The sequence below is a fragment of the Equus asinus genome, chromosome 3 (assembly GCF_041296235.1).
Source record: "Equus asinus isolate D_3611 breed Donkey chromosome 3, EquAss-T2T_v2, whole genome shotgun sequence".
Taxonomy (NCBI): domain Eukaryota; kingdom Metazoa; phylum Chordata; class Mammalia; order Perissodactyla; family Equidae; genus Equus; species Equus asinus.
The window spans coordinates 131,448,650-131,461,484 of NC_091792.1; the positions used below are offsets into that span (position 1 = coordinate 131,448,650).

The following is a 12,835-nucleotide window of genomic DNA, read 5'->3' on the forward strand; positions in this document are numbered from 1 at the left end:
CTGCCAACCACTAAATGAAGTTTAATGTTACTTATTAACAAAAAGGTATTTTTGTAAAAAAAAAAAAAAAAAACTACACAAACCCTCTAGATTAAATTGTTTCTTACTTCTATAGATTGTTACCTCATTGCTTCCTGCTAGATGATGATTTTGTTAGAAAAACACACAAGCACATACATCCTCCATTACAGTAAAAACCAACAACTCTTTTTGCTGTTACATTTTGTGCACCCTCTCCTTTGGCCGAGTTAACATTTTGCAGGTGCTGAGAGCAATGAGGAGCACAGGCTCTGGAGCTCGGTGCGGTGCCCAGGTGAGGTGCTTCTCTGCTGCTCCCTAGCTAGGTGGCCCTGGGCAGGGTATTACCTGCTGTCCTCCTCAGCTCCTCCACCTGCAGACTGAGGACACCCAAGGAACTCTCCTCACAGAGCAGCTGTGAGGTTTAAACGAGTACACACTAAGGCATGCAGAACATACCTGACACCCAGCAAATGTCAGCTTTCATGATTACTAGCTACTCCATTTATTTCTACTTTTAACAGAAAACATTACAGACGTCTTTGAAGTCTCCTGGAACCACGCTCCTTCCTCCATCCGCAGAAGTAACCCCTCTCCTGAATTTGGTGTTTATCAACTCAAATTTTGCACTTTTATATATATGTATGTATCCATAAAACATATTTGTTGGTTTACATGTAGTTGAAACTTTAAATGAATGTATCATACTGTACATTTCCTTCTGTAATTAGCTTTCTTATGGTCTTGTTTTCTAATTTATCCGTGTTGACAAATGTTCTTTGATTCACTCACTTTAATCAGAGTGTAATATTTGACTGTATGATAACACAATTTATTCATGTTCCTGTTGTTAAACACGATTCCCTTTTCTTGCTTTTACAAAGGAGACTGCTGTAACCTCTCTTGTACATAGCTCCTTATCACACATGTGAAAGTGTGTGCAAGGTAAATAATTAGCAATGTCCTTGCTGCGTCACTGGGTTTGTGCATATTCAGCTGTCAAATTTCTCTCCCCTAAATGATACCAATTCATCTCTTTTACACGATATTGTCAAGTGTTTCAATTTCTGCCAGTCTGATGGGTATAGATGGTCTCTTAATTTGTCTTCCCCTGATTCCTATTATAGTGAAGCATTTTTCATTTTATTCAGTTATTTGCTGGTCAAAGACCTTACATGTTCTTTGAAATAATGAAATCCTAATTCACCCATGAACGTTACACATTTTTCACGGCATAAAAGAGAAAGAAAAGATTCTGGTAAGAGCTACATTTGGCTTTGTCCGGTCATCCAGAATTTTACTTCTATGAGAACTGGAACATGCATTAAAAGAACTACTTGGCTTAGAACTTTAAGAAGGGAGACTATCACGTATCTTCGTGTTTTCATAGAGTACACTGAGCACACTCTGGACACTTAATACTTGCTTGCCGAAGAAGAAGTGAATAAGCAATGATCACCAGACAGGCCCACGGAAACATGCGCCTGAGGTAACACACTCACTCAACAAATGTTGACTGAGCGCCTGCCCAACCTTGTGCACCATGGGCAGGGGCCTCACTAGTTGCAAGTGGTCCTGTGTAATCATTTCCCCAAAATAAGCCTGTCCAGACTCAAGGCAGCCTCCAGAGCAAAGGGAATTACCCACAAAGGGCCCTCAGCAGCCTGCCTCCGACCCAACGCCAGCTCATTCACAAAGTTAAGAAGCTGTGGATTTGCTTTCAAACTCATAACAAAAGTTTTCATAAAATAGGACCATCTTGAGTTCTGAGACATCAAGAAAATACTAGCTACAAGACTAGTAGCATGTAGTAGATCCCACACAGACAGAAGAAAAACTGCACTTGTGTTTTTCTTTTTTTAAACCAGGCCACAAATATCTCTGTACAGTTAATTCAATGCTGATTCTGCTCTCATCTACCACCTAGTGAGATTCTATCGTCATAATTCAAGTATAGTTTGAAAATAATTCACATTTAGAAAATAACGCACGTTCAGAATGTAATTCATATTTAGAAAACAGCATATCCCTTGTTTATTTAAAAATAAGCATCTAGAAGTTTCTCCTTTGAAGATGATGCTGGTTCATGGATAAGTTTCTAACTAGGGCTCTAGAGTGAACTGTACTGCAGTTGTCATATTGCCCATCTCTAGACAGATGGGCGAACTCTGAGCCTTAAAATTTGGAGCCAAGTTTTAAACTGTGATGCTACACTAAAGTTCTCAGGTCAGAACCCACCATCCTGGGGGTCACAGCGTATCTCCTAGCAGCCTTATTCACAATAACTAGCACCTGGAAGTAGCTTAGGTGTCCATTAAAAGGAGAATGGAGAAAAACTGTGGTACTGACACAATACAATAAAAAGAAACAAACTATTGATATACACAACAATATATCAAATGGATGAATATCAGAAATATTATGCCAGAACTAGAACAGCATATACTATATGATTCCACTTATAAAATGTTCTAGAACAGGCAAAACTAATCCACAGTGAAAAAAATTCAAAACAGTGGTTGCCTGGGGGAGGAGTAGTGAGGACTGACTGGAAAAGAGGTACGGCAGTGCCTCCTGGTGTGATGGAGGATGCCCTGTATCTCGACAGGGGTTTGGGCTACCTGAATGTAGGAAGTCCTCAAAACTCAGCATCTCGAAACCTGTGCAGCTTACAATATGTAAATTTTCTCTCCAAAAAATTATGAACAAATACTGACTTCCAGTTAATGATATATATGCTACAGTGTTTAGGGATAAAGAGTACTGATACCAGAAACTTACTTTGAAAGGCATCAAAAATAAGGTACAATAACGATGGACAGATATTTGGGAAAGCAAGTATGACAAAATGCTACAATCTGGATAGTGGCTGTATGAATGCTCATATGTAATTCTTTCAACTTTTTTTTCATAATAAGATGTCAGAAAAATAGAAAAATTTATCTACTGGAAAATGGACCCAGGCAAATCAATGAGTAGTTATATAACACTAAATTTTGTTAGTTAAACCCCTAAAAAGCATAATAATTAAGATAATGTCCTTGGACCTCAGACACATTGGCCCCACCACTCCCTAACAAACTGCTTGAGCTCTGTTCCCCGTGGCCGGTCTCTAACATCAGTATTATACCCCCACCACAAAAAAGTTGTTTTAGAAGAAACAGAATAATTCATGTCAAGAATTAGAACTGTATCTTGTAAACGGCAAACATTCAGTAAGTGGCAGTTGATTTAATATTATTAATTTTTACACCAGCTCTGTGGATACAAGTACAAATGATATGTCCATTCACTAAAACATGACACCCTCTTATTTTATTAATTTATAAGTCTTTGCCCAAAGTGAATCCTTTTCCAAAAGCTCAAAGGATTCATTCAGTTTGTTTTCCATTTTATGAAAATGATTCCTCTGACAGCTTTCCAACTGCCATTTTAGTCTTTGAACAGCACGTGCGGCGTCCCCACTGGCTCTGAGAAGTGCTGCCCTGAGTCTGTGCTCATCGTCTTCTGTCCACTTTTGAAGGCCGGTGGCCAGAGAAGTCCACCGTCAAAGCCATGAATCTACCTCTCTCTAGGTCAGATCACAACACATTTTCAAAGGCTACAGGAATTGTTAGGTCCAACAAGGAGGTAATGAAATCCATGTGGTCAAACTATTTGGTAGCGGAAAATGAGAGCAGGACCCTATGTCAAATTTCAAAGCTCCACCTGATCCATCTACCGAGTGGCTGCTGCTCTGAAAAGCCTGGTCCTCAGAGCCAGAGACGGTGTTCACACTGGAGGCATCCCCACATCTGGGGATCAGGGGAACTCTTTATAGACAAAGACGTGAGCCTCCCAGGTAACAGAATGTTTAGAAACCTCTGGAGAAAGAGCTGCCCAGGAGCCAGTTCTGTTTTGTGAGGCTCAGTCTCTTTTACACTGAATTCTGATTTTTTCAAATGAAACAGCCATTAAATATATTTCCCTGTTGGACTAATCTATGCTCAAATCATAAAGATACTACCCTGTTCCATACAAATTGGGTTCACACTTAGGTCAAAATTTTCCGCCCAACATAAATGCTCCATTCCCTTCTAGCACTTATAAATTATTCCGAAATTATCCATTTCCTGTTGGAACAAGTTAGGAGAAAAAAAAATCACAACAGGGAAAAATGATTAGGGGAAGAAAAGAAAAAAAATAAAAGGAATGAAAATGAGAAGAGAAATAGTTTGGAAAGCGAACTAGAGAATTAACTGAAAACTCAGACTGGGTGGCCATCCAAAAGTGAACAGGAGTAGCAGAGAACGCCTACGCTCTCTTAAAAGGTACAGGCTGGCAAGGGAGGAATGCCAACACACAATGGCTGAAGGTCAAAAACAGACAGTGTACTGGTGCAGAGTCACTGCTAAGGGACCCTGCCGTCGGCCAATGAGACTGAAAACTATCAGCCACTGTCCACGAGCTTTAAGAGTTCAAGAAAGGCACATGATTGCCAAGGCCAACTGGCAGGTAGAAACCAGATGGGGAGAGTTGCTATGTGAGCCTCCAAGTAAAACTGCGCCATGGTGCGGTTACCAGGACAGCACGGGCTGTTTACAGGGAAGGAGCAAGAGCGAGCACACGACTGAGCATTAAAGCGCCTTTAGACCAAGCATTCAGTAAGTGTCTTCTTAAAAAAAGGCAATATACTTTCGGAAAATTAAAAGATTTTTTGAACATCCTTAACTGATTTTTCTGGCCTACAAGTAACTTAATATAAAACGTATATGTTTTGAAGCTATAATAGTTATTATGAATTGACTTACTCAGAGTCCAAACGATGTAGGAAAACGGTCCATGGCACTGTGTGTACTGAATCCTACCTTGAAGCTCTTCAAAGACAGAGACCTGCAAGTAGCCCCAGCTTCTGACATAGCACCCCACAAACAGAGAAGCTAAATAAGGCTTGTGGACGGCAGAGGACGGCAGGAATTAATGGAAGCTCTACACCTGAATAGCAAATAAACCAGGTGGACTCGGCATCTGCTCTGTCAGTAGCGCTGTCTTACAGCCACATGGCATTTATATCACAAAGAACTTCTACACACTTTACGTAATTTGGAAGGCAGCTACAAAATGTCACTCCCATTTTACCAGGGAGAAAGGTGAGGTGACAGAGACAGGCTCCCAGCAGGTCAAGTAGCTCGTCATTGCCGTATCTACTCTTAAACTTCATACTTTTCACCTCACAGAGTTACCTTTTTTTTATGGAGGTCACACTGGTTTATAACATTATATAAATTTCAGGAGCACATCATTCGATTTCAGCTTCTGTACAGACTGCATCATGTTCACCACCAGAAGTCTAGATGCTTAAACTGCATCCTTGACGCTCTACACCAGTCCTCATGTCAGAGCAACTGCCCTAACCCCACGACAACGCAGACAGAAACTTCTCACCTCCTCCAAGCACAATCTAAATATTCCCAAATTTTCCCTCTATGTGTAACAAAGGAAAATAAAATACAGGGAGAAAAGGAGGATTCGGAGCTTCAGAAAATTCCCAAAACTCTGTTTTAATCAGTGTCCTGGTAAAATTATAAGAGATAAAAATGCCATACCTGCTTTGTCTCCCCAGTATGGCTGTGAACTTTCTGTTTCTCCTCATATAAACATCTCAGGAAAGATATAATCAGTTCATTCTCTCGCTGCTCATTTCTTGGTCTCAATTTCTTAAAAAAAAAAAAAAGAATACATTTATTTTTAATTGTCAACAAAACTGCTGAACCATCCCTTTGGAAAAGCCAACAGCTTTCATCCATCCATTAAACTAATGCTTTTACCCAGTTATCTCACTAGGGGGCACCAATGTTCCTAAAAGTGGAAACAATTTTTAAAAAGGGAAAATGGAGCCTGTGGGCCAGATTTAACTTTTGACCTCTGCTGTCCTTAAAATAAATATTTCACATCAGATAGAGGCACAGTCAAAATATTTAATAAATAAAAAGTCTTGAAAACAGAAGAAAAGAACAAAATCTGTGTAAACATCAAGAGGTCAAGAGCCATAATGGCTACACATTTATAATTCTTACAGTACAGGAACTGGAAAGGAAAATAGCAACTGGATTCAGGGTCACGGTTCCACATGTCAAATGTGTTTGTCATGACGCACTTTGTGGAAGGCTCACAACGCATGTACTTGTACACAAGATTTCATGGCACGGACTCAATTTCTTTGTTCTTTCTTTCTTTTTAAAAAAATTCTCACTGTGCCTTTTATTTTTCAGGCAGAGTAGTGGCAAAGCATACTGCACTAGAAACCAGGACATGCTGGTTCTAGGTGCCACCAAGAAGTGTGACCAAAGCAAGTCATTTACTCTTAGCTACCTCATCTGGTCAAAGGAAGCTTACACATGAAGTAAACTCCAAGGTCCCCTCTAGCTCCCAAAGTCTTCATATTTGAATTATCAGAGTTCATTTTTAGAAGACCATCTAACTTAATGTATTATTTTCTCTGAATACGGAAAAAAAAAAAAAACTGAATTACTCTGGCTACACACAAAGCTTCTAGTCCATAAACTTTGGAAATACATCTTTTTTATATTGACAATTATCCATTGTCCTGCTCCTCCTCTCTCCCTACTCCAAACCTCTTGCCTGCTCCTTAAAACAAAGTCAGGGTATAATAAACGAATCAACTATACGAGCATCTGAGTGTGGGTCAGTGTCGCTCTTGGCAACCTTCTTCCCCAGCTAATTATGGAACGATGATTTTACTCTTCGAGTCACAGACTTTAGTAGCAAAGGTAATACTAACCCAGACCTTCTGACACTCCCCCTCTAAGAAAAAGATCATTTGAAATGATAGGTTGCTCCTGTTACTCAAGGAAAAGATAATAAATGACTAGAAGGGACTAATTCCTTTCATTGAGGATTTCATGTTCTTTCGAATTTCAGATTTAAAGATTAAATATTTTAGAAGCTAGAGCAGATACTCTCAATCTGGATTCCAAGCCATGAACCTTGATGTTATACAAGTTTACATGTTTTATGCAACAAGTAGATTTTTTCCAGAGAAAGTTCCTATCAGATCTTCAAAAAAGGAAAGTGGTAGTCAGATAGCACAACCCCAACTTAATACTGCTGACCCCAAGAAGGTTGATACATTGTGAGCCTAAAAGCCCAGGAGGCAACAGGGACTTTCTTCCAATGCTGGGGGAATGCAAATGGTACAGCCACTTAGGGAGCCAGTTTGGCAGCTTCTTAGAAAACTAACTATCCTCTTACCATGTGATCCAGCAGTCGCACTGCTTAGCATTTACCCAAATCAGCTGAAAATGTATATCCATACAAAACCTGCACATGAATGTTTACGGCAGCTTTATTTATAACTGCTAAAACTTAGAAGCAGCCTACATGTCCTTCAACAGGTGAATGGATAAACAAACTGTGGTACATGCACACAAGGGAATATTCTTCAGTACTAACAAGAAAAGAGCTACCAAGCCATGAAAAGACATGGAGGAACCTTAAATGCATACCGTTAAGTGAAAGAAGCCAATCTAACAAGGCTACATACTGCATGATTCCAACTATATGACATCCTGGAAAAGGCAAAACTGGAGACAGTAAAAGATCAATGATTGCCTGGGTGTTAGAGGCGGGATGAACAGGTGGAGCATAGAGAATTTTTAGGGCAGTGAAACAATTCTGTATGACACTATAATGGTGGATACATGCCATTATACATTTGTCAGAATCCACAGAATGGATACCAAGAGTGAACCCTAATGTAAACTATGGATTTCAGGTAATAATAATGTATCAATATTGGCTCATCAACTCTAACAAATGTATCACACTAATGAAGATGTTAATAATTGGGGAAACTGGCTGGGGGGCGGGGGACATGAGAGGTTATATGGGAACTCTCTGTACTTTCCACCCACATTTTCTGTAAAACTAAAACTACTCTAAAAAATAAAGTCAATTTTTTAAAAAGTCCAGGAAAGAGAAGCAGACAGGAATCACGAGAGACTTCTGAGCAGGCACAGGCACCCGTGGGTTGACCCATTCTTTCTTCTCCTGTATTTTTAATTAAACCTTTTGGTTGCTCTCAAGAGAAAACATATTTTTCTTGGAGAAATTCTTCATGATCGCTGACTTCAAAATATCAAACAAAGCTAAGAATGCAGTAATGAGAAGCACTAACACATTTTCTTTTCCTCAAAATATACATGAAAGAAACTATTCGAGTGATCAGAAAATGAGACAATTGAGCACCACGTACCACCACAGGTGCCACCAATTAGAAACTGAAGCCGAGAACCAGAGACAGCACCATGGAGCTCATTCAACGTCACAGAAGAAAGTCACTAAAGCCAAGAAATCCATGTTCGTGGTGTCATGCAAGTAAAGAAAGAAAGCCTTCCTTAAAAATAACTGAACGAAGATTAGGGGTTACCTATTAAGTTCAAAATGATCAGGAAGGTATCATCTCCTTAATACCTTCCATGCGACTTCACCATTTTCCTATAGTAGCAGACCATTACTTACTAAAGGTGATTTAATTTTATGAACACTCCTCAGTCAGAGAGACAAGTCTGAGGGAAACAATGGGAAATCAAGTTGGATAACATCACTCTGCAGCCAAAAACTACCCTGCTTATTCGAAATTAATCCACAGTGTCAGACGTCAGGACAGTGGTTACCTGGGGGCAGTATCGAGGGGGGGTTCTCGGGGACTAGAAATGCTCTGTTTCTTAATCTTCATGCTGGCTGCACAGATGTATTCATCTTATAAAAATTCACTGAACTACCCACCACTCATTTGTGTGCTTTTCTATAGTTATATTTCATTTAAAAAAACAATTAGTTGCCTATTAACAGTAACAAAGCTAATTTTCTTATGTTTCTTAACCACATTTCTATGAAGGGGCCTATAAATTGGTAATAAAAGTAATTCAAAAACAAATGTCCAAAACTGACTAACGAATAGTACCAGAATGCTGAGGAAGTCTATGGTCTTCTGTGGGAACGACTGAAAACAGCAATGCTCGCTTAGACACGACAGTCTGACATTTAAAAAAATTATGATAATCAAATCTTATAAGAAATAATTTTAAAACCATAGTTTAAGTTGATATATATTCTTTACAAAGTGCAAAAAAAAAGCTCCTCTGACCCTTCATCTTTAACTTGAGAAAAGTCATGTTATGTAATCCATCATCGACACCTATTGAGCATAAATCTACTTATCTACTCAGTATTAAGTCATTCCCTGAAATATACTCATTCGGATGAAGGGATTCAGACGTTGAGACATTTTCTTTACTATCCCTGGCCTGAAAGCAACTTTTTACACTGAAGAGGACCAATTTGGATTTGGCATCTCAGCCAGCAGCAGAGCAGCTTGAGGAGACAGCGAGACACTGAGATCCCGGGGGGTCACCTTCACCTGTGCCCAGTTAGAGATGCTGGACCATTATACATCTCAGAAAGGTCATAAATAAACTTGACTGCCGTGTCACGAGTCCTCTTATAAAGAGGAGGGTTAATGGGCCACATGCTCATCTGGCACCAAGTCCTCCTCTCAGAGCGCTCAAAGTCAGCTTGTCTGCAACAGAGATCTTCTCCAGCATCATCTGCATAGTAATTATTAATTTCTGTTTCTTTCTGGCTCTGTTTGGGTTGCATTTTTGCATTAAACATTCATTTACAAAAAGACTGATTATGTATGCTTTAATAACTAAGTAATCATATACCATTATTTTCAATAGTAATTACATTTGTCTTAGGAAAATTCGTCCTTGGAGAGTTCTTCAGAAACAAAATCCCCTCCAGGAAAGACTGTACAGAGGAAAATATTAATCATTCTATTTATAAGATGACTCATGACAATGCAAAGCCACCTTTTTCTTTATGATCTTTTTGAAATACATGATTTTAAAACACACTGGTAGGCACTACTACTTAAAAAAAAAACAACAACAGTGACTTGGTTTATAAAATGTTTTACAAAAACCAAGAATGGTCACTGAGGAAATAATTCTACAAAACTATCAATAAGCGAGTAGAAGAAGAGATCTCTGCCAAATTTGTATTATTCAAGGAAGAGCTGTGGCAATGACGGAGGACAAGCATGAGCTGGCTTTTCAAACCCAGTGACTTCCCTTTGGTCTTTAAACCAATCAAAAAGTTACGGAGCTTTCTAGAACAACACATAGAGACCCCAAGACATTAACTGAATGAATTTTTTTTTAAGTAAAGCTGTGTCACCCAGCACTTTTCTCTAAAGTCTCTTTGCCATAATGTACTGGGTATCTAAAAACTTACATGGATCAAAGTGAATCTCAGAGTCACATCCATTAGGAACTTCTCATTGCTGCACAGGAACATTTTGTGTTTTACCTATTCTGACTCATCGAATTGTTTTTGGGAAAGCTACAGAGTGATGTCTAATTAAAAAAGAAAACTAGCATTAGGGCAAGAATATGCACCTTCTACACTTATGGGAAAGACATTCCCCAAAGTGACCCGACAGCACTGGAACAGCAAGTGGGCCGGCATCAGACGACAAAGGCCCAGCCTCCATTGTAAACACACTAGTAAGAAGCAAATTGCCCATCTGTTCATGAATTCCCGGTACAAATGACATTAAATTTGCCTCAGAGTACTGTGTACTTAGAACTCTAAAGATGCTTTAAGAAAAAGTAGTGGTCTCAAGTCGATGCTGAAGGAAACAAAAAAATTTAAAGGCAATTAGAAATTGTGAAAATTACATTCTAAGCTATTTATGAAATTAAAAAACCTTCCTATAAACATAGACCAATCTTACTGCAGAAGGAGAAATAGAGATGAAGAAAAGTCTAGCACATGATTGAAAAGAAGACAACAATCCTTTAATTTTTCACAATAACAGAAAACAGATCATGGGCCCCATCTGCACAGTCTTTCCCCCAACAAGGCCAGGCGAGAACTCACAGTGCAGGCCTGCTAGCCTTCTTGCTTGGTTTAATGACACCTCTATTTGCAGGACCCCTGCTGCTCTCCTCCCCCCACAAAATAGAGAGATTTCTTCTTTGTTCTGATGTGCTCTCCTCCCTAGAAAAGTGCCAGGAAACCGTAGAAAATGCCCCTCGGCTAACGCAGACATGAAATTTTTGATGAGCTCATTAAAGATTCATAATGAGGAGACTCCAGGCGTGCCAGCACACGCGGCACGGTTTCCCCAGGATACGCTGCATCTCCCTGCACGGACAAGAGCGCGCTTCCAGGTTGGACGCAGAAAGCCAACAAGCTTGTTTTTGTTTTTATTTTGTTTCTATGTTTAAGTTTCATATATTATAATTTTTATCATTTAAATTTATTTTCAAACTGAAAAAAATGAAAGAGAGGAGGAACAATTAACACACAATGTCATGCACAAAACGTCATCTCCTCTGATGCCCACACTCAGGGCTGCAACCCCGAGCAGGCTGCCAGCGGCTGGCAGAGGTTTCCCATGGAGCAGAGGAGCACGGGGGACCAAAGTCCAGCTCTTCTGCCTCCCAGGCTGAGGCTCTCTCCACTTTATAATTTCCTTTCTCTCATTCTAACAATCTTTTTTAAGGGACAGCTTCCCTGGTTGAGTTGCTTTCACCATGAAAACCGAGACCTGATGTGAATCTGCGATTCTGACCTGGCCCCTCCATGGGGCTGTTAAAGTTTAAACCAAGAGGAACTCAGGGCCACTTCCTCGGGGCTGTGAATGCTCTGGCTGGCTGGTTTTTATAAATAACACTTCACGGGTAAGCTGCCTGCCTTTTCTTTCCATGTAGAAATTAAAAACCAGTACTGTACCTGAACTTCCTCAAAAATAGTTGCTTGCTCTTGATTAGTTAACGTGGTCAGGTGCTTCTGGAGTTCTAGTTTGGTTTTGGAAGAGCTCAACCCTATTAAGAAAAAAAAAGAGAGACATGAAAACACTCTACATAAAAGTTATGAGGCAGAGTTCACACCTTCCATACCCACTCCCTTTATGTTCTTATCTGCTCATTTCAGGCTTTCAATGTTTTATGGAAATTCTAATCAATAATAATGTTGATGATGATGATGACAGTGACAACAACTAGCACTTTTTAGTTAAGCCCTCACATGCCAGGGCCTGCCTTAAACATTAGTCCTGCATTACTTCATTTAATACTCAGAATGGTTTGATGAAGAGGATTCGATTATCCCATTTTAAAGTTAAGGAAACCAAGACCCAGAGCTTACGTAATTTCCAAAGACCACCACATTGGACTCTAAGTCAGGTCTGTGCAGTTCCAAACTACTTTTTTTTGCCACCACTCCATGTTAAAACACCTCACGCAATCAGAACATTATCTTCAGAAAATGACAAATTCTCGTATTTATATATAAACCTGACAACTTTTCTTAAGGAAAAACAGATGAAACATTTCATATGCTCCATATGAAAACTGATAGACATACATTTTTCTCTTGCATGTTAGGCTCCTTTACATAAAATTGATTCATATGGCTAACAACTTTCCTTTTACCACCCATTGCTTATTAATAGTCTTAAGACCATTTAATTACTGTTACAGAGAATTTTCAGGAAAAGTTATAAAAATAAAGTCACAATTTCAGTGCCCACTAGAGTCTGGCATTTCAGAAAGTTCTTTCCCCACACAAATATGGCTGAGACCCTGTTTTGCCTTTTCTCGGTGCAGGAGAGAAACGTCTCACATGATGAGAAGATTGAGAATGAAAAGATTTGCTGACCTAAGTGCTGTGAAAAAACTGCTGCCTATCCTTTTTATTCCAAGGGCAGCCCTCTCCTCATCCACCTGCCACTCCCTTCTCCTCC

General features: G+C 39.5%; 1 protein-coding gene across 8 annotated transcripts in view; it reads right to left on the reverse strand.

Annotated features, from left to right (window-relative positions):
* The window catches only part of TBC1D1 (TBC1 domain family member 1), a 217,851-nt gene that overhangs the window by 91,092 nt on the left and 113,924 nt on the right, over positions 1–12,835 (reverse strand). For all 8 annotated transcript variants that reach the window (XM_044767680.2, XM_070506046.1, XM_044767681.2 and 5 more), the window contains 2 exons: positions 11,824–11,915; positions 5,604–5,714 (listed from right to left, as the gene is read on the reverse strand). In XM_044767680.2, coding sequence (XP_044623615.2) covers positions 5,604–5,714; positions 11,824–11,915 — 203 coding nt within the window. The remainder of the gene's footprint in view (positions 1–5,603; positions 5,715–11,823; positions 11,916–12,835) is intronic.